Source organism: Alosa pseudoharengus, unplaced genomic scaffold (genome assembly GCF_046254945.1).
Source record: "Alosa pseudoharengus isolate Yale_2024_CS ecotype anadromous, Long Island Sound unplaced genomic scaffold, YU_APseudo_1.1 YU_APseudo_1.1_scf_15, whole genome shotgun sequence".
In the NCBI taxonomy this organism is placed as follows: Eukaryota; Metazoa; Chordata; class Actinopteri; order Clupeiformes; family Clupeidae; genus Alosa; species Alosa pseudoharengus.
This window is the reverse complement of record NW_027468620.1, coordinates 12,211,159-12,234,334: the sequence shown is the minus strand read 5'-3', so window position 1 is coordinate 12,234,334 and position 23,176 is coordinate 12,211,159. Positions and strand designations below refer to the sequence as shown.

The 23,176-nt window shown below is 39.9% G+C and overlaps 1 protein-coding gene across 4 annotated transcripts in view; it reads right to left on the bottom strand.

Annotated features, from left to right (window-relative positions):
• mcph1 (microcephalin 1) overlaps positions 1 to 7,839 on the bottom strand; it is a 46,170-nt gene extending 38,331 nt beyond the window's left edge. The window contains exons 1-4 of one of the 4 annotated variants that reach the window (XM_076285569.1): positions 7,618 to 7,839; positions 6,640 to 6,692; positions 6,301 to 6,392; positions 1,718 to 1,836 (exon numbers count right to left, since the gene is read on the bottom strand). In XM_076285569.1, the coding sequence (XP_076141684.1) occupies positions 1,718 to 1,836; positions 6,301 to 6,392; positions 6,640 to 6,673 (245 nt within the window). In that variant the 5' untranslated portion in view covers positions 6,674 to 6,692; positions 7,618 to 7,839. The other 3 variants (XM_076285568.1, XM_076285567.1, XM_076285570.1) reach the window with 3 other exon arrangements.
• Positions 7,840 to 23,176: the final 15,337 nt, after the last annotated feature.

Here is a 23,176-nt window from a genome sequence, read left to right as displayed (position 1 = left end):
ATTCTCTGCACCTAGTCTGGTCTCGACCAGGCTAACAGCCAAGCTAAGTTAATTCTAATGGTAATTATGTCATCTTATTGGTTCAGCTAGCTGTCATTCACATCAGACCTCCGTGCTAATTTTTAAGGAGCTTTATTCCATTTATAAACTATTTGCTAAATGTATTTGCTCGCAAAACAAAACAGATTGTCTGCCTACTACGATATGGTTATTATTTTAATTGTGATAGCCTTATAATTATTAACATAGGCCTAGGTGTTTGATGAATAGCCTAGGGCCTACTGTAGTTGATTGGGAGTGGAGGGGCAAGTTTTCGAAGGTATTTTCAACTATAATATTAAGGTAGATCATACTATGTACATATTTGCAGTAGCAAGCGCTTTCTGACGTACAGAGACAAGGAAGCACTCACACGTGGGTGCATACGTAAATTTGCATTCAGTTGGTATACCACGCCTACTCCTGCTGTTTTACAGAAATAGCCATGATTCCCCATTCCAAAAAGGATAACTTTACTTCATTGTTAGTTCAAAAGCGGTTGTTCACTTTGTGTGAATGCCGCTATTTTCCACGTCTTTTTATTCCAACAGTGGGCACTTTGGAGCAGAAACGAGAACGCGCACACATCCTGAATTACTTACACCTGGCTTGACATAGTCGCTCCTACTCATCCTGGATTGGCATTAGTGAAACGAGTTGAGCTAAGATGACCAGACAACGCTGTCAAACCTCGATTTATCACTTATCTTGGATGTCTTAATTCTGCCTTTGTGAAATACCCCTCAGGTGGATTAGTCTTATTGGACATGACGTCTGTGTGGTGGATAAACAAATAGTAGTACACCCTAGTCACTCGTCGATTTATTTCAGAATGAACGACTAACAATAACTGATGCAAATGTCAGATACAGCACAATCCTGTCTCATAATATTGCACACTATATGTTCACATTCGGTACCAAAATACCAAATTCCAGTAGGTCTATAAAGTATTCCTCTAACTTTAAAAGGAGTATGAGGACAAAGCATATAAAACCATCATGAATTAGTGAAATTAATGAAAGTACCTTGCAAACACCCACAACAGCAAAGTTGGAACTTATAAAAGCAGCAAGATTTAACGTATATATTTGTTCATTTCTGTGCTGTGAAAGGTGTTCCAACGTGTTAGCAGGGCTGCAAACAAAACTACATAGCTTAGGTGGCTAGTGGGAATAATAGGTTTGTTTACCTGGGTTTGTCCAAATGATGCCACGATGCTCGAAAAGAGAAATTTTCCATTTGTCCACTAACATCACAAATTATGTCTTCTACAATTACTGTAACTACTGCTCTTTTACTCACTTCACTTTTCACTGTAAATCCAATATTGATCAGGAGTTCCCAAACCTTAGCATGCCACTGTATACAGGTGTAATAAGCTGTAATGGGTGATTTGGCACAAATTTTAACCAGTCATTGTGATGCCATTGAATGTCCTTCCCAGTTCAAGACAAGTTTAAACACAAATGATACTCTCAAATATGTAAAAGCTATCAAACAAGACTGAAAAGGGTTGGTAACAAGGTTGACAGTTTTATAGATCCGCTTTGAGAACATTTTAACACGTATCTGTAAACTGCATTTGAAAACTATAAGTGGCAGACAAGGGCATCAGGTTAATCAATAGCCATTTCTCAAAGTGTCACTGAGCCATATAAGTTTGATCACATCTTACTTGTCAACCCAAAGGACAGATACAAGCTTCACTCCCATTTTCTGGGCCTTATTCCATGTAGACTGGTGTCCATGCTTAAAAATCACATGGGTGACATTTTTGTTTAAGGTCCTGGATACCTGAAAGAGCAGAAAAATGAACCCAATATAGAAACAATGTCATAATTATTCAAACGCACAAATTTTGCAAAACATGACTCAACTGTCAGACCTATACGCTGCCACTGACTTGTAAGACTTTCTGCTCAGATCTAGTCTACATTTACCTCTGCTGCAAAGGACACAAACGAATACCACACTGGATATTTCATAGAATGAAATTGGAACAACACAATATTATGACAGGATAAAACATTTCTCTGCATTTATTCCCTTTAAAGTCTTATATACACAGTGTTTCCCATACATTGACTTATTTGTGGCAGCCCACCACAATATCAACACTGACCACCACACAATGATTTTCCATGTTGTACTATTTAAATGGGATGGAATTAGTTTATAGTAGAGCTATGTGCACCTTTGCACAGCCATCTCAACAACCTACATGCACGTTTAAAGAAACCATTAACAATCCTGCAAATTGTGCTTAAACCTGCATCACAACCACGCTGCGCTAATTTGCAAACCTACCACCACAAATAGAATTCAAATCTGTGAGAAACACTGATACATGTTTACAGGGCACTTAACTGACCTGCCTGTACTAATGCCAGTTAATGGCACTGATGACCCTGAACACAAAATGAAGGCTCAATGGCTATCATAGAAATGATTGTCAAAAGTACTGCATAATACAATACAATCACCAGCCATGGCAAGCAAAATTAATAATATAAAGAAAGAAAAAAAAGTGAAACAATTCTAATGTGGAGTCTGTTTCTTCACGCTGTGGTCCAGTAACTATGTGCAACTTATTCTACAATGAAAAGGAAACAAAGAGTATCGTATAATATTGTACAGTTCAGTTCTCGCATTCATCAGCTCCCCCTCATTTCTCACACAACAAATTGTGTAGCTGGTATTTATTTTGCAATCTTAGTAACAGTAGTGCAGTGCTGAATATCTTGCGGGGCTTCCCAAGTCACACACAAATTGGCTCATCAATCACAAACACTGCTGTCACTTCAAAACCACACAATAAGCTGCCAACCATTCTAAATACAATGGCCTTACTATTCAGTCAGCTTATGGCCTGCTGATGACAACTTCTGAAGGCCGGAAGCCCATTCATAAACTAGATGTACCGCATAGCGGTACAAAATATGACCGCCGCTCAGTCCTGCACATCCATTCCGCAAAAATAAATCATATTAATGAATTTGTCTCCATCTTCTACTCCATCCCCCACTCTTGAAACTTTTGTGTATGCTTGTTTGGAATGTGTGTTTGCACACATTCCGCACACAAAGTAGCCTACTGGCGCTGCAAAGGTGAATAGATTTGTTTCTGGGCCAAAAAATCTGTAGCATTGTTATAAAACCTTTAAAATCTCTAAACAATCACAAGTAGGGCAGTTCATCACAGTCCATCCATTGCAACTGGACTGATGAAAGGTACACCTGTAGGCTACATTGTATTTGGGAAAAGCAGAAGGTAGCAGCATAATGTATTTATTTATTTATTATTAAACAAAACAATCCCTGTCAGTTCCATGCAGTTTTCAACAGCTATCAAGAAGAGAGGTCATGTCGTGGATTTTTGTGAATGTTTCTTCTTCTACATATGCATAAGTTTAGTCATCTAGTTCAGCTTTATTGTCAATGCACAAATTAAATACCAGTAGTCTAAAACAAAATGCCGTTTTACCCAGTGGTGCAAATAACTGACATGTCCAAAAGGGCCTTCATGAAATGCGTTGCGAGACTGCTCATACACATTTTAACGGGCAAAGTTGAATAGCTACTGTCCGTTATTGTTTGTACAAATAATATGCTGATTCATGTTCCCTTGCATTTTGCAACTATGAGGTCCATGGTTAAGCTCAATCTTTTGACGCAATCTTTTGATTTTCACCCAGCCTAGTCCATGGTAGGCGCCCGATAGAAATATTGTTTAATTTTGCGATTGAGATATCCACGCACTGGCGCCCCCCCCCCCCCCCTCCCCCCCCCGCGACGTGTTCGCCCCCCGGTTTTAGAGCTATTCTAAATGCAAAAATGCATAGAGGGAGTTATGACAAAACCGTGACTTAACAAACTATAAGCTATAGGTAGGCCCTATGCTAGGCCTATTACACAACACAAATTGTCACTAGGCTATGCTGGCGACCCAAATAAAATCTCCTTTGGAACCAATGGCTTACACCTTACAGTATCAAACTGCCACCTCTTGGTGAAAAGTTAATAGTTTTGCATATCAGTAGTAATACATTTCAGATAGCTGTGTGAATCACGGAAAGGGCGAATGAAGTGGACACTTCTAAATGGAACCCAACCCACTGTACAGTATCTCAAGGTCTGTGGCTAAAGCAGCCATAATGAAAGCGTTATCATTGTTTGGATACTTCACACACACGTGTTTTTTAATCGCATAGACTACAACTACCAAGCTGGAATCAAAGCACATCGACTCCCCTCTCACACCCTAAACACGCTCTTCGAGCAAACAAAAAGCGCCTCAGTCTCACGGAATAGCCATAGGCAAAACTGTATCTGACCGGTGTAACGTTGGTACTAAATCATCCATCGCAAATAATGATTTTTGTAGCACGTGCAACAAATATGTGTAGGTACAGCCCTGCCCTGAATACATCTCAACGTGCGCTCTAAAACATCTGGTTTAAATGGAGATGTAGATCATCACGGGTGCGTTAATAAATCTACATTGCGGCGAGTTGACACAAATTATTCACTTTGACGAATTTATGTAGTTTCAGTTACTTTACTTTGAGCCATGCTCTTCCTTACTTGAATCACCTTTGAAAATAGAGGATTGAAGTAGCCTATATGGGTGTTTGGGAATGAACGTTGACTCAGATGCTTTTTGAGACCTTGAGCAGAAATGTCCCAGCCCGTTGTTTAGGATGCATCATAGACAGGTTATCTTTCAGGTAGCCTATATATTTTCCATTAAAAAACCATCACGTAGCGAACGTGTTGTGGCTAACTCACTTAGCTCCTGTTAGTAGCCTAGGTTATGGTCATAAGCAAATGAGATGACAGTCGAAAGATACAATTAGTGCTGTTATCGATTTGCTTGGTAGCCTATAAACGCATTTATGGTTTTCTACATACATCAATAATCAAATTGGCCTCCATCACTCAACCATGCTAACGGTAACATTATTTTACCTACGTTCTGCTATTGATAGGATTAACGTAGCCTACCTGCAGTAAAAAACAAGCATGTCCGATAAACATTCTCAGATTTATTTCGGCTTCAAGAGGAAATGGGAATTACATGTCATGCAGAAATCATCCTACCCTTAGACGTTCTCTGCGGTAAACTACTGTAGCCTATAGTCTTGTCCTTGTAGGAAGCGTAGTGTCTTTCCAACCCAATTTAGATTAACTTCCAACAAAATTACGTCTCACTGCAACAATGCGCCATCTAGTGGACAAACGACTACTTATCGCCAATACTGGAAATGCAGCCATGATAATGATGATGAATATTTATTTTTGCTTTCTTTTAATCCTACTGAATTTGTAATTATGTATCGGCCGTTCTAATACCGATAGTATGTGGGTGCCTGTGTGTGTGTGTGCATGTGTATATGTGTGCACCACCATCTACAGGCCAATGAGTGTACAGTCACTAAATGTACACATAACTTAATTTTTTAGACCCCCCCATGGATGAAATTCTACGAAACTTGGCATACCCCCAGAGAATGTCAGGTTAATCATACACATAAAATTTGGTGCAGTTCTGAACGTCTTTACTGAAGAGAGGGGCGATTAAAGCAGAATGATATTGCATTTTCATTTTTTACCGGGGGGGTGCAAATCACAAATGAGTGATTATGGGCTAGGTTGATGTGGGCCCTTGAGACCAACATACCATAGAAATGTCTTCATCCTCGGTGCCACGGTTCAGGTAGTTTTTTAGGAAAAACTGCATTTTTTGGGTTTCGGGGGGCCCAGCGCGGAGAGGGAGTGGCCCCCGGGGACCAAAAGAAATTTTTCCGTAAAAGTCTAGTGGGGCTACATACCCACCAAATTTCATGTGCCCCGGTGTTTCGGTGCCCCGGGTATCGTTGACCAAAATTTCAGGAAGTAGATGACGGAAAAAAAAAAAAAAAAACTTTGACAATCCCTATATGACCGCTTCGCTTGTCGCGGTCATAATAAAGGTTGGAGCAGGCATGGTTTAGCATGGGTCAGTGCCATTTCAAAATGGATGACGAAAATTTAGGTTGGTTCAGCACATCACCATGCTCTGCTCTGCTCAGTCAGAGTGAACTAAGAGGAGTATTGAATATGGCATAAACAATACAAGAAAAGCTCCACATGCTTAGTTCTAATTGAATATCATAATCATTCTATGCAGATATGCTCCATAAATGTATTGCTGTTTTTCATATTTCCTATTTATACCACCAGGCTACTGAAATTGTATGAAATAAAACAATTTACTTACCACTGCTCCCATTTCTTCAAGTTGCTGCATGAATCCCTCAGAATAATTTTCTCTTTTGCTTGTGGACCAAACATCAACAAAAGCCACAACATCTACAGAGAGGGATTGAAAGTAGCCTAACCATCACTAGGGGCAACAGCACAGGCTTGACATCAAAATAAGGAATTTACTGACAACTGGACACGAAATATGTAAACCCACGGAAGAAAACAGGCTTATACTCTGGTGCAGAAAGAAATAGGATGAGTGATAGTTCAGAAGCTAATTCTGACTCATTAAAACATTACAATAGATTATCCTGAGATAAAATTAACGTTAATGACAGTAACAGTAAAGTACCTTTCAGGATCATGGGGCTTTCTTTTTTGGTCATAATCAGGCCTTCTTTGAACCTGCAAGAGACAATGCAGACTTCACTTGCCAGTTCTGCTTATTTACACACTCTTTGGTTCAGCTGCTCGTCATTATTAGTATTACGACTGGCAATAACGTAGAACACAAATTAACATTAACGGTACTAAGCAAATAACAGTTACGTTAGCATCGCATACTGTAAATAGAGTAACGTTAGCACACAGAGAACGAAACACTAGCATTCACTCTGAGAAAAAGACTTAATGTTATCTAAAGGAATATCCTAACTCACTCATGACATTTTAGAACCACGGTGTCAACAGTTCATTTAATACTATACTTTCTACTTACTTACCAATGTATCGCTAACTTATGTGAGGACGAAACTTCACTTCAGCTAACGTGCTTCTCGGAAAGAACTGTTATCTTGCACATTGTTCCAACAAACGCAACAACACACAAGTTAGCAGCTATCTGCGTTCTTTTTCCACCACGTTAACGTTACGCAATAACTTTCATTTTCTGTCCGAGGTGTGTGTACGTATTTTCTGTCGAGGTGTGTGTAACGTTACGTATTTTCTCTCATAAACCTGGTAAGTAACTAGCTTCTGCTAAATGTTAAGTTTCCAACACGAGTCAAACAAAGGAAACATTTGTAAATTGTAGCTTTAACCACCTTAGCGGTCTCCACGGCTCTTCAGACATTGGAGTCAGCTAAATGTTAACGTGAATCGGTGTTATAAAGCGTTCGATCAGCTACATAACGTCAGCTAGGCTAGAATGTCATGTCAGCTCTGACAACTACAAATGAACGGAAACTCGTGTTTGTCATCAGATGGACAGACAGAAAAGAGGAAGAAAACATCCATAAAGTTGACCACTGGCTTAACGAAGACGTGTGGTATCGGTCAGTAAGTTAGCTCACAGATGTTAGCTATGTCCCTATAACGTTGCTTAGCTTACCTGATGCTATGTATCTTGGCCAAAGACAAACGTGCTGCAGAACCAGGACAGCAACAGGTGGGGCGCCAACTTCTGAACGCGCCGCCCTAAACACAATGTGACCAACGATAACTTCACCACATAAATACTGTAATGTTACTGCTTTCAAAATAATTTTATCGCATACCTAGTTACATTATTTTATTGAGGTACATATTAACGATTAGCTAGCAGATCCCACGACAGCGCTCCTTGGCGCCTGGAATTTGAGATGGCATTCTGGGAAAGACATTACGTTCGAACCAATCATTGGTTCTTGACACAAACCATGTAGCATACATGTGAGATGTTTGTTTACTTGATTAAAGTAAAGTTTTTAAATGTCTTCACGCAGTAGGTGTGTAGGCTAATGTAAAGAACAGGCTGAATACGTGGAGCTTTTTTCTTGGGCAAAGTGTGAATTGCCCGTGATTTATGTCATGATGGACAGAGAGGGAATGGCAGTCAAAAATCAAATGACTCCGTCCGATAGTTTACATGACTAGATGTAAAATAAATTATAGTTGGTTATTTATCAAAGACGCTTAAACAATCTAGAATAAGTCTTATTTGTTTAGACCTAACCCAATCCCATTACATGCTGCAGCTTGACCGTGGGTTGCAATGATGAGTTAGGCTACTTTCCGCCAGTAGAGGTCTCTGTTACTCTTATTTCTGGGAATCAAGCTAAGGGTTGTAGGCTATTTCCATGGCAGCAGTTCTTCTTGCTATATGTTTTTTTACATAGCAACAACAGACTACAGGAGGTGAGGGATAATCAGCTAGAAACGGCATTACTTTGGCAAAGCTTTATTTGAAGTGCTGGTGGAACAGGAGGAGGGCTGCATGTTGTGGTCTCTTTTGAAGCAAAGCATCACCCCATGCTGGCTTTTATTCATACATTATCACCATTTTTCTTATTTGATGACAAAAGAAATAATGAATACATTTTTATGTGGTGGAATAAAAAGAGGTGGTCATGTTGCAATTTGAACATCATCCTTAATTCAGTATATCTCCATGTTCAACAATAACAACACTGCAGTTTATCTCTGTTTCTTTCTCCCTGTTTAAACATTTTTTTTATCAGATTAATGACTAAGACGCAGCAATAGTAACTAGCTCACTGTCACAAAATGAGAAACAACACAGAACCACACTGACTGAATTAGCCAGAGAGCCTTCTTATTTTCTCTTATGTTTGGATTCTGTGACTTGCCAAAATATTTCAATGGAGGGTACCTCACTCCATCACGATTTCATGCTGAGTTCACAATACTTTGATTACTGATGCTTTTGATTACGGTGTCAGGCAGGAACTCTCAAAGAGCTGGCAGCTGCTCACCTGTCCATGTCGGCCTGTATTGGCATCTACCTATAATCCAATTAACTCTGGCGAGTGGAGGACTTTCGCTTCTAGGGAAGCAGATGCGCTGAGTCCAGCTGCTCGGAGCCTGCCTGACACGTCGGTACTTAGGTAGATGGCACCAGGTCTGACAGAAAAAGGTGGAGTGGGACCACAGCTAGGCTTTTCTATCCCCTCTACCCTCACCAGACTTGGCAGTGGAATCAGAAGCAAGGACTGGGGAAAAAATAGGGAGCCCCATTGAACAGTGAACAAAGGAACCAGAGAAAGCTCCCAACCATCTGCCCCAAAGCATCCCTTCACAGCTGTAGCTGTCGGTGTTTGAGTCATGGTAGTTCAGCCCCTGTTTACTGTTAAAGCACTGCAAGAGTCGGCAGTGGCAGGCATTCTCCTAGTATCCCAAGCACAGGGAGCGAACTAAAATGGTCTAGAATTAATGTTTGGACAGGAAACAGATGTAGACCCCATGGCATCTTGCAAACCAGTGCGGGCATAGAGGTCTGCCAGCTGTGGCACTTCATTTAAAGTAAAACTGCTGCTAGGGCAAGGAATTTATCATCTAAACAAAGTGAGCGACCACTCAGCTATTTATTATGAGCTTGAGTGACTTCACATATTTAAAAAGCTTAATTTGGATGTCTACATTTCTGAATAATGTATGTTTTATTTGTTGCATATGAACCTAAAGATAATGTTGTGCTTTTATGGAAGGACAGTTTTTTCTAATGTTAATGCATTTCTGTAGATGTGTGTTATGTAGGCAAGTGCAGCAACAATAGCCTATCAGTGGTTCTTAAACTTTTTGTCTGGCGACCCCCCAAAAAACATGGGCCAAGTCTTGCGCCCCCCTTCTCTCTAACCGGCAGAATTTGGTTTCGAAATGTTGCAGATGGGCATTGGAAGCAGAGGCAGAAAATGTCTTCTCTCATAGGTAGGCTATATCAACACCAAAGGCATTAAGTCAATGGCAGCTTCTTAACTAAAAACCTTTAGGAAAATGTCTTTAATTCAGACTGCAAATCATTTCACAACCCCTCCAATATTGTTGGCGACCCCCAGTTTAAGAACCACTGGCCTGTACCATTCACTGTATTTGTATCATCTCATCTTATAGCGTAGCCTCACATATTTTTAATAATAAACTAGGATATAAATGACATAAAGACAAATAAAATAACAAACTAGGATATAACAATTCTGCTTGCACTGTCACAAAAAAACCTGTGTATTGCCCAGGGTAGGATGTGGCCACTTGGATGCACTATACTACACAAAGTTGTCCCTTAAATATTTGTGACATGATGCCTCTACGTCTAGTTAGGAGTGACTAGGTGCTGTTGTAGTATCCCGTGGGCTGGAGCGTCCACATATTTTCATCGATTGTTCTAAATGCAATGCTAGTATTTGATGGACAGGTCAGGGAACCAGGCTGGGAGCAGCTGAACGAACTGGCTTGTTTGTCAGGTAGTCACATAGTCTGCGTACTCTTGGGTCTCTTAACATTCCAGGAATGGGCAGGTGTAGACCTAACGAGGTGGCGAAGGATTTCAAGAAGTTCAAGCCTCAAGAAAACACAATGTGTGAATGTGAAAATGTGAATATTTAAAACATTTGGAGTTACAGTATGTTGGATGCTGCTGGTAGCATTGTAGAGAACAATCATGTAGTGGATGATATTGTTTTCTACATGAAAGTCCTTTAAGGGAATGTTTAAGGGAAGAGGGCAGGGCAGAGACAGTGTTCATTACAAAGGTGTTTTATGCTGGTCATGTCATGTATACAGTGTGCAAATGATTGGCGAGTGCACACTGTGTACCAACAGTTAATTACCTTGCAATGGGGAGGTTGAAGAATGGAACTTTTATGCTCACTCAGAGGACAGTGAAAGATCACATAATGGTTAGCAAGCTAATATCATAACATCTAGCTATAGATCTGGTTGTAATAGGTGGGTGAGGGGTTCTCAGTGGCACCATTCGTTCTTGATTAATGCTGGGAGACGTGGCGCCATCTTGAGACACCCGATTGCAGAAGGGACTTGGTGAAAACTTCATGCAGTTTTTGAATGTTGTGTATTGTATTGTCTATGTGTCATGTTCAACAATTTACCCCATTCTGTTAATACTCCTGCTGGAAAGGATGGAATATATTTTAGATTTCTGTATGCTCAGCCAGACTTAACCATCATCAACGCTGATGAAATAGACTAATCATTGGGCTACTTTTTAAAGTGCCAGTTGAACTGAGTCAACTGGGTTATTCCGTCCAATGATCACATTGCAACCGTAAACAGTTTGCAGTAAATTGCATTCTGCCAGCACTTGGGTCAGGTATCAACAGAACACTGTTCAGTTGCCTCTGCCAAAACAATTATGAACCCATTGGTAACCTAGTGCTAATGGTGATGGGTAGGCTAATTGCATGATTTTATCATCATGCCGTTGTATCTTTGCACAAAGATACAATGTACCGTTTTCTAGCTCAACTGAATTCCAAATGTCTGTTATTTGCTTTGTTGCATGCGTCATGCGGTCCTTTTTAAGTGTACCTCTCCAAATGTGGGCTTTTGAAATTGAGCCATCAGTGATGATATGACATGCACAGCGGAACTGGGGGAACAGAATGGCATAGGCCAGGACACACAGGGCAGCGTCTCCTCTCCAATATTCTGTGGCCTGGCCCACTGCAGCTGTCCAGATTCTTTTACTGAATATGCATGCCAATGATTAATTATTGATATGCAAGACCACAGACAGTCCAGGCCATCTGATTTAATGAGAAAGGAAAAGCAGGAAAGGAGAAAGAGAGACAAGGAAATAGAGGCTGAAGTTTGCTTTTTGTGATCCTTGCATGTCAAAATAAATCCTTTCCGCTCAGATGCTTTTTAATATGACGTACAGGACAAACATTACAGATTAATTGGCTAAACCCTGACACACTGGTGTCAGAATACTATAGAGGAGCATTTCAGAGTGTATCTAGGATTGTGCACATTAATGAGTGATTTCAGTGCTTTCTGATGAAAGAGGCAGTCATTTTCAAATGTAATTATGAGCTCTGACTTTGCCTTGAGGGAAAAATAAGTTTTTTTCACAGTGGTGTCTTAAACCGACCGGTTGTCTGAAATCATTCAAAACTAGCTTGTATATAATAACTGGTTCATAGTTAAAAAAAAAAAAAGGATAGATGAGTGGTAAATTGTTGCCAGTGTAAGTCACAAAACTCTTCCCAAGGATTTTTGTACTGAGAGGAAAGCCACTGAGGCATATAGAGGACTGAGCCCAATGCTCAGGCATATCAGAGACAGGACAAATTATAAATGTTGACATTGGGGCAGTTGACATGTTCACTCAAGGTTTTGACTGTGAACTGCAAAGCGAGTCCCATAGTTCAGATTGCCGTTTCTAACACCAGCAGTGCCTCGATTTGTAATTTTTGGTCTGCTGTCCTCGTCCATGCATTACTCAGCTGGGTCTGCTGACAGTTTCATTAATTGGCAGTCACTTTCAGATTTTACCTTGTAAAACTGTGTGATGTTTCGTCCCAGTGTGATGCTTGATATTGCGGTGCGGTGAGGAAAAAAATAAGCCCTACATCTGCAATCATCCCCACTGAACAAAATCAATTTGATGGGAGAGAAAAACAACCGAGCCAACAGCGTGTTCTCCAAAGGAAACATCAAAGCTTGAAAGCTAATCCTAGGCCACCTCAATGAAAGCCATTCTCTGACTTTGCATGAAGAGGGAGAGAGATGAACAAGTGGAATAGGCAGACATTTTAGATGGAAATAGAACTTGACTCTTCCATGCCTCCTTTGATTTTGTTCTTTGAAGGAATGCATGCTTTTGCATACTTTTTTCTTCACAGTTGCCCATCGCATTCTCTTCATTTTCACCAGTGTCTTCTATAACCTTCCCTCTGAGACACCATTTGCTTTACAATCAGCTCACACACAAAGGAAGGAACAGCACCACAGCACTGTCTAACGTTGGAACAAAGATATCACACAAAAAAAGAAAGAAAGAAAATGTGAGCAAGGAATGCCCAGCCATACCTTGGTATCAGAATAAAAGTTTAATTCTCTTATTTCAATTTTCATGGAGACACGTTTGAACCTTTGGATTATACATCACACTCTCTGACATTTGTGGCTCAAATCCCTCCCCCTTCCCCTTTCTGTTCCCTCTGAATCAGAATGGGGTAAGGAAAAACAGGGGCAGGAATAGTATCAGATGAGTGGCAAAGCATGGTCAGGGATAAAAAGAGGGAATCAGGAGGTAAAAATGCTGCAGGTGTTGCTGTAGAATAAGTGCCAATGTTATTTAAATGCCGGCACCAGAGAATATCCAAGATAAGACAAACGCACGCATCAGAAAAACAGAGCTGCATATATTTTTTAAATTCAGCCATTCTAATTTCACATGCAGTGTTCACGCAAGCGTACCATTTAATAAATGAGTAGGCCTACTACACGTACCCAGCTTAAGAAACATGCACAGTTCACAGTGTTTGTTCCTTTGGTTGCATTATTTGTTTACAGGATGGTATCCCTACATGCAAACACAAAAATACACTTAACATACTGTTTGTATGTAATATTATTACATTAGAGATCGGTGTTTGAAGAACACCATGCAGTCTATTTGTTTTAACTTTGTTTATAGGTTTCCACAGGGTGTTAAAAAGTCTAAAATGTAACAGTGGTCATTTCATTTTCTAAGCAGCATAGATTGAAGTTGTTTGACATTGTAGTTATTTCTCTCAACGGTACAGATACAGTATATCACAATGTAATACAATTATAACAAGATGTGGAACTGATAACTGATAAAAAAAACTGTAGCTTATATAGAAGTTTAAAGAACAAAGTTACTTTTATAATAATCCTATAATAAAAACTATTGTTTGCCAGTATGGGTGTGAAGTCAGTCTTAAATTGTATTCATTATAGTCTTAAAATGGTCTTAAATTGAACTGAACTTGTTGAAACCTGCAGAAACTCTGATATAAGCTATAGCCTACTTTATGTATGCACAATGTATATGTATGTATAATACATGGATATGTGCATGCTAGGACTAAATTTAGGGCCTGCAATGACAGTTGACAGGTCCTCAGAGGGGAGGGGTTTCTTTTACTCTTCATGAAACTGACCCATGCTGTACCATAATGGCATAAGGGATTGGAGTAGTGCAGCTGGCCTATAGGTAAAGTAACGTGTGGAGTGGTCTTATGGCCTGAAGCAGTGGGGGCACTCAGAAGGGAGATGGTCGTGGTGGCCTCTATACAGGCCGTGTGTGTGTGTGTGTGTGTGTGTGTGTGTGTGTGTGTGTGTGTTTGTGTGTGTGTGTGTGTGTGTGTGTTGGGGGGGGGGGGGGGGGGCTTTACTTTTTCAGATTGTGATTTAAAATATGCCCAGACAACCTCACTTAAAAAGGTCCTGTATGAACAAACCAGACGGCAGGTAGGCCTCATCTTCATCATCGTTGATTTTCCGTTTAATTTGCTATTTTACAAAATGATATGGCTATTTTGGGGATATCCTTCAGGGAAACATTAAAGTCCAAACATTAAAATTGAGATAAATATAAATAAGTCATGTAATTGATGTTAGTGCCAAACCAAACAAAACAAAACAAACAACAGAAATTATACAAATTTTCACACTTTGATTTTAAAAAAAATCAGTTAAACATTAAAATGTTCTTTCTCTCCTGATCTTCTATTTCAGTGGCTTAGTATAGTGAACACTGAAAGTTTCTTGAGAAGATGGAAAGAGGCAGAAAGACGTGTGATCTTTTTTTCCCTCTTTCAGCTAATGGCTGACTCAGTTGCTGGCAGGATATGGAAACACACCAGCATCAAAAATGTGTATCCTTGTTGCGTGATGATATTTTTATTGATAGTCACAACAAGAAAAGGCATGCAGACAAGCACACATAATTTACAATGTCATTACTTATATCAGATCAGATGAATAAATGAGTTTATAGGCAGTTTCAACTGAAACATTATTAAAGGTTTGTTCCCATGAGAACCTGTTATTGAGCATCATGCAGTTTGCATCTCAGGGCTGAAATGAGAACAAGAGTTTCGTCATGTAACTGAATTGCGATGGCAGCTACTGCCTCAAGCCTTGAAATGCAGCGTTCAGGCCTTTTGAGCTATTGCAGTTATTTCTCGCTGTGTTACGGATTAAATCGTCTCTGTTTAAACAATCCTTGTCAGCCACTTCCTTATCAAAGTTTTAAAAATAAAGTTGTGATATTTAAGGCCATTAAGGGACTGGATTTCTAAACATTTGACGTTTTAATCACTCTTTTAAGGTTGACATATTGTGGTAAGCTGAGGGGTCCACCCCCTGAAGGCAACAAAACCATCCTTTTAGATGTTAAGATTCAACTAGGAATTGATAGTGGAAGAGATTAACACTGAATCAGGGCTGGACTGTTCTCCGGGGCCAGCTTCTTAAATGGATACTGAATTCTACTCGCAATGTTTGCAGACTGCGCTGTATACATTTTGATAATGCCAGCACAACAATAACAATAGTTAGCAAAATTGAGAGACGCACAAAGTCTGAGGGCGGTACTCAGCGCAGTCTGCTCTGTCCTGTTCTCTTGCATGATGTAATGTGATATCAGGTAGGTGAAATATCAGAGTTGTTTTAAAACTGAAGAACACAGCATAGTATGTAATAAATAATGTCTGGCACACAGGAGACAATTTCATTTCGTTTGTCCAGAAGCTCTCAGCAGTGCGTTCAGATTTCCTTATTAGATACAGAGGACACGACCTGCACCATCTGCCTAGGCGCAAACCCATTACAAAAAAACTTCTGCTACTTACAGACAAATCACATCGTGAGAAGTTATTAGTTAATAGCCTTAAGTATAGGGCCCTCCCCTTCTCAAGGTTAACGGTGAATAAAAACAAGGTAATTAAACCTAACCTAATTTCCTCTCCCCCCGTCTCCAGTTTGAAAGCAGGATAATCACTTTCAGCCCAGCACATCTTAGATCTCATAATGCAATCTTCTCTCCTGCTTATTATAAAAACATCCCCCAGGCTCCACGCCTCACACTTTTGGGCACTCAGAGGCTCCGCGGCAGAGCTGGAGACCAGGAAGTGGTGTCTGACCTTAAAGTGCTGGCGATGTAGTGGCCTCACTCTGTGATTCTGATGTTGTGTAGCACTTTTTTTTTCACAACTTCTGGTGGGCAAATTTAGAAAGACGTGCCTCACAAACATCTCACAGACTCCTGCCCCTCCACCCCCCAGCACACACATAAACACACACAAACATGCACACACACAACTGAAGGAACACCCCCCCCCCCCACCTCAGTTGCATCAGCACCAGCCCAAACTGTGTTCTTCTGTCTCTTATTTCCCCACGGACTTGGACTACATCAGCAGAACTAAGAGGCAGGTGCTCAAGGAGCCAGATCAATACAGAAACAAGTATATAACCCATTTACCTGCAGGGAAATAGTTTTTGATGCTTTTTTGACAAAAAAAAAAGAGAGAAAATGGTTCTTATTCTCACTACGATGACCACAGTGTCTGTGAAACAGAAAGAGAATATATTGATCAACTCAAGCCTTTAAACACTGGTCTGAGAATTGTGTCTGCTCTTCAAAGACACATTCTTATTTGGTTCATTTATAAAAGGCGCATTCCCCTCTGAAAGAGTTTGGAATTGTTTCCAAAGACGTGACTTGGAATTTGATCGCAATATGGGGCAAAGAAAGTCTTCTGCATAATCACTAGAGAGAAAAGCTAGCCCGTGTTTAAAGCAGATCCTTTGTTTGTGTTGCTATTGATGTGCACTGGAGGAATGTCCAATAATTCATTCCACTTACTCATTTCTCCTTTTCAGGGCACAATGTTTTTTTGCATAGCACTGACTAACATTGAGATGTTATCAGCAATTATTCTCAGATTTATCGCTTGAGTTCCTTGCAGTGACTAATGGAGAGAATGAATCCTAGTTCATTTCCTCTGAAGCGCAAAATTCATTATATAGTTTACCAGATTCTCTTCATCTGCTATTTTATGGCAACTTCTCTTTCTATCATATACCATCCAACTCCACAGCAGCTTTTGAACACTGTCTTTTGCATGCACAGCAGCAGGTGTGTGGATAACAGCCAATCTTCTTGATGTTGACCGCATCATTAATTGCTGTGGGTGAAGAGAATTTGGTCAGATTTTTATGTATTAATAGACTGTATATTCCCGATCAAGGGCACAATTTTACTAAAAAAACATTTTAATGGTCCAGTGAAATTATTTCTTATAATGGTCCGGAATTATTTTCCAGTCAAGAAAATGGACTGTGTCTGGATAAGAAAATACATTCTTAAGAATGCTATAGCTGAATATTTCCCCTTTAGCCACCAGACTATTTCAGAGGAGAAAGATACAGTTATCAAGCCTATGCACAAGATATCAATACTTTAGATATATACAGTATAGTAGTATATCTAGTACTTTACATGTAGTTGAATATCTACTTTACATAATGTGTGTTACACACACACCAGCACACTTATGTGTGTAATAATAGCATTGTGATCAAAGGCATAGAAGTAGCATTGTCAAGTCTGCACTCACAGGAAGGATGGTACTACTCATGAAAGAACACTCTGTAAAACTGCGCCGAGGTGAATGAACTAAGCCCTACTACATCTTTAAATTCCCTGTAGGCATAATCACGTCTGCATGAGTTCCTCTCCTGTGGCATGTTTCCCTTAAGACAAGAGAAATGTAAAACACAGCTAGTGTTTCACCAAAGATGTTGTGTTGAAGATCTCTTTTTCTTTGCGGTTGTATCTCATATGGTTTGATCTTGAGCCAATCTTAAAAAGAAGCATTTGAAAAGTTTGAGCTAAGGAAAGATCTTAATAGTGAGTTTTAAAAGTTTCAGGAAGATTTGTATCTGGTGCAAGATCCATATTCTTATAGATGAAAGTGTTCAGGCAGCCCCAGGGACATATGATCAATACACAGTGAGCACATGCATGCTTATAAAAACATACAGCGCCCTGTGCTCTGGCTCAGTTTGTGTAAAGGCATCTGCTAAATGAATAAATTAAATCCAATAAATAGTGGTAAACACATCATTATAATAACAAATTATATTGGGAAATGACACCTAGCATTTAGCATAGCACTTTTACCCAGTACCCAGATACTCAAAACTCACACATTGGATATCTTTTTGGCTCTGAGGAGTTATATGAATACCTATTTGAAGTATTTTTGTCAATGCATCACTCCTACAGAGTTCAAATAAGTGTCACATGGCTAGAAAGAACCGTCTTCCTCTCGGAATGAATAAATAATGTATATCACAGATGATATTTGTAAAATCCTACACCCCACGCACGCCTGCACTTTCTGCTGAGACTACTGGGGGAAGTCACAGTGCAAGAGAGAACTTTGATTATGTCTGTGTTCTAGGTATCTCTGAAGAGTGTGACTCCATAAGCCAAAGATAGGCTAACGCAACCTAGATTGCTCTAGCGTCTCTGTAGGTTCAAAATGTGTCATAGTTTTGCACATTTCTTCCTCTTTTATGATCATGTTGTCATTTGACTGTATAGAGAAGTAACTGAACAGCAGCCCAGCAGTCTCAGTAATTAAATTTTAAACGAATATGTTGTTTCAATTTTGCAATTAAACAGGGCTAATGACATAGATGTCATTCAAGGTATTCAAGGCATGCAATATGTTCGATGAATCCTGTTTGTATTTCAAAACATTTATTGTGTGTTTATTTACATTTTTCCTTTGGCACTGTGCAAGAATGTGCAGATTAAAATATGTTTAATTCTCATTTTACCTCTTGATAATGGCACTGATTATGTCTTTGCCTTCAAATTTGAAGTCAGATGCCAAATTCTCTTTTGGAGCCATATGTATCTTCAGACACATTCTCATAAGAGTGTAGGGCTTACTAACGCCTTACGAGTGCAGTCATATCTATTTATAAATAGGTTTATTGATTATATTGGCCTATGGCATCAATGAATATGGCCTGAATAATTTACAAAATGCTTTTTTGGGTACTTGAGTAAACATTGTGGCAATAACATTTTAATTTCTGGTAGAATGCACTGGATCTTTAAGCAGGAAAAGTGTTGGTCAAAATGTTTTACTTTTCTTTTTTCTTCTCTTTCTCTTCTCTCTATTATTGTGTTAAATGCTCCAAATGTAAAGCACTTTGAACTGCATTCTGTGTATGAAAGGTGCTATACAAATAAATAGTATTATTATTATTATTATTATTATTATTATTATTATTACCCTTGGGATTTAGCCTCTTTGCTTGTACGTCCTTCTGTCAATCTGAGGTTCTACAAGTTGCAGGTGCAGGACTGAGCCACGCAGTTGAAACAACACAACGCTGGTTACAACAGCGCCTACAGTATATAATTAACAAAATCACCTCCCAAAACGCTGCACACTCACAGACTGGGGGCCCAGGCATATTTACCTCTGGTGTTTTAGTTTGATCTCAATTACAGTGGCCAAACATGAACCATCACAGAGTCGGACACAAAGTGGAACCTCTGTGAAAAGCCGTTTCAATCTTAGCACAGAGACTAAGACAAAAACAGGTGTTTGCCTTGACTTGGGTTTTCTTCTTTTGTAAACACAAGTCTTCAGGTCCTAATTTTAGAGAGACTGGATAAAAATTGCCCTGCCAAATACCTGTCATCGCCTTGGAAGACGTGTGCCGCATACAGCAGCATGCGAGCCGCATGCTTTAAAAAACTTTTGATCTGATCAAAAGATTAACCAGATTCTGATCACATTTGATGCTCAGCACATTCTGAATATACCTCTTCTCCATTATTCAATGTTTATTCCATGTTCTTTAAATAAGAAGGGCTTTGTGTGATGAAGTGAAAGCTTATATTGTCAAATCATGCCTTCCCTAAAAAAAGGGATTAAATAGAATTAAAATATTTCCTAAAGTGCCACTAGACAGCACCATGATTAGACAGATATTTAAATGAGACACAATCCCGATGAATCAGTGTCTTGATCATTAGACATGCCAGCTAAACAGTCCAGTGGTCTGGGCTTGTAAACAACAGGATTTGAGTGTGCTGGATGAAAAGAAAGAACAAAAAAGAGAAATATCATTGATTCCACTGTTATTGATTCCACTGGCATCTTCTTGGCATCTCAGCGGTTGCACAGGACTCATCCAACTCCCCAAAAGTTTTTTGGACAGCTTCACTGCGTCTTAAACTGAGCTGCCACAGTCTCAAATTTGATTCCTCAAATCTCTCTGTCTAGTGCCCAGACAATACATGATGGGCACTGCAATTTGGATGGGGGGGGGGGGGGGGGGGGTTAGAGGGAGCCATACTCAGTCTCTACCCTCTAACTGACACATGTGAGTGTACTGCTGTCTTTTAACACCCTGTGATTTCTCCCCCATCCACGCGTCCTGTGTCACTTGGTCTTATGCACGAGAGAAGCTGACTTAATACGACATCACCCAAATGCCTGGCTGGTGTCAGTTAACGTCCTCACTCATTGACCTCAGTGGACGGCAAATAGAGACTCTCTCTGTCAGCGGTCCTTAGATGCACCATCTTTTGTCTGTCAGTCATAAATGCACGCAGACTTCTAGCCAGCCGAAGACACTCAGAGCTCTTAGGCTGTAGACTAAAAGCTGCAGTGTTTATTAGAAGCAAAATGTCTATTTATATCACAGGGTGCCATCAAGGTCATGGGTGTGTGTGTTTTCTTTGTGTGTGAGTGTATGTTTATACGGATGTGTATGTGTATCAATGTGTGTGTGCCTGTCTGCTTGTGTGTGTGAGTGTATGTGTGTGTGTGTGTGTATTAGCCATACAAATGCCATTAGTCAAGGCCAAAGATAATGCACAAGACATCAGCACCACTACGCTTCTAGAACTGTTACTGAAAGATGAAGTGATGACAATGAACTAGGCAACAAAAGGGAGAAATACTGAGTGCTCGTAGGCTGTTAGATGGGAAGCTCCAGGGAAATAGCAGGTACTCTTGAAGTCTAAAAAACTAAACTATTTAGAGACAGAGAAGCTGCTGGGCTCACTTCAGGCACACTTCCATCAAGTCGTAGCCTAGAAATCTAGACGCACCCTAGCGGCAGCAAATGTAATTTGCAGCAACTCTCCATTGGCTTGCGAGCTGGAAAAATGAAACTTCTATCAAGCCAATCACATTGTGTCTAGAGTCGGCGACGGTTCCGCGTGAATTTCCTGCTACTTGAAAACAAAGAAGATGTATGCTGCTGCTGGCGAACAGCGACTTAAATTAATCTTTTTTTAAATTGGCAAAAGTTTGATCAACTAGCCAACTAGCTCCGCTGGTGAGAAAATGCATGGGACTCATGAGTTGTAACGCTTTCCTATTGCGTGCAGAGGAAATTTGAAAGACAACTGTTTATCCCACCCCTTGATTGAGCACTGCCAATGGTAAGTTCCCAGACCCTACATCTTGATGTGGGTCTGGCTTGTCAGGCTAATCAAGTCAAGGATGATGTTTAAAAGCCTTTAAACTATTTAAAGTTGGGGCATATCAATAGTAAAATCGCAAACCAGGTTTAAAACAGACTGGGTCTTTTTGGGTTTGGGATATTTTTTTATAAGCTGAATGATGGTCACATGGTGAAATCACTGCATATTAGTAGAATCAACTTTAATTTAAAAGGGGCATATAAGCCAAATACAACCAAAACATATATACTATACAGAGAGAAAACCTCAACAACATTTCAGTTAGGTTAGAGAATTGTAAAAAAAAGGTTGATATCGTTGCATCAACTTTATAAATCCAACTAATGTTTGGCACATCATTGTTGTGTCTTAAATGAATGATCTTTTCATTGCTGGTTTGGTTTTATGGAAAGTAATGCCTCTGTATTTCTGATCATCTCTGAATGGAATCACATTGCTTTGTAAGATTACGAGTGATTAGAGTCTGGAACTGAAGTGATTTTTCACTTTCCTGGCACGACTAAATTAATTTTGATCATTTAAGAGGTGTTATCTTGGGAGCACGTTCAATTGGAACTTTGTGAAGTATCTTACCTCAGACTCAATCAGTGAATGTCTGGTGTGTGTGTGTGTGTGTGTGTGTGTGTGTGTGTGTATGGATGTCACAAGGCTTTCTGAAAAGCCCTAATTCTTTCAGAGGTTATTCTTCATATTTTTCTCCTTAGGCTTTCATCTTTTACTGGACATTTGAGCCTACACTGAGAGCATGGATTTCCACCCCATGTTCACACATGTAAGGGTTGCTTTGTCTTTTACACGATTAAAAAAAAAAAAAAACCCTGTAAAAACTGCAAACTGTGTTGACAACACTGACGCCTCCGACTACCCCCAGGCAGCTCTTAATGAGTGCTAATGTACTGGAAAACCACTGCTCTGGTGTCTCATTAAGGTCTAACCAAAGCCCTTATAGGCAAGTCTCACCACTCATTGGCAATGGCTCTGGCCAGTTATTTTGGGCAGCTATTTTGGAAGATTATGTCAATCATGCAATTTCCAACAACGTAGTTGGTTAGTTACATTACAGGAAGGGGTGGGATATGTTTAGAGAATTTTGCCATATTGGCATTGCGAACTAACCCCATACATTATCATGGAGGATTCTTTAAGTCTCCTTATTATGAAGTCTCTGGCCTAACCCCCATATGTTTCTCTGGCTCTTGTTTTCAAAGGAATGACCATCTCTCATTCTAGTCCTGCTACTCGGAACAACACAAGGTGATCTCCTTGAGAATATGGCTCTATTGCTGGGTCAAGGCCTACATGCGAGGCACATTCCTATTGACAACTGTTCCTGGCTGTCTACAACTCAGTGAAGGAGACAGTAAATCGCCCTTGGGTCAATTCAGTGCATTCATGCTCGTAGAACAAACCGCCTCTACCTCCTCACTGTGTGATTCAGTGTCAGAATTTTCTCTTTTCATTGTTTTTTTTCTCTCTCCTTTTTTGACAACAAATGACATTTTTCTCAAAACATTGTCATATTCGCTGCATGTCACCCTTAGGCTATAGACTACCTTTGCTTACAAGCCAATTTACACCAGTCAATATGACCCAAGAGTGATCACTAAAAGTCCTCAAAAGTGGGCGAAGGCCTTCAATGCAGAACAAG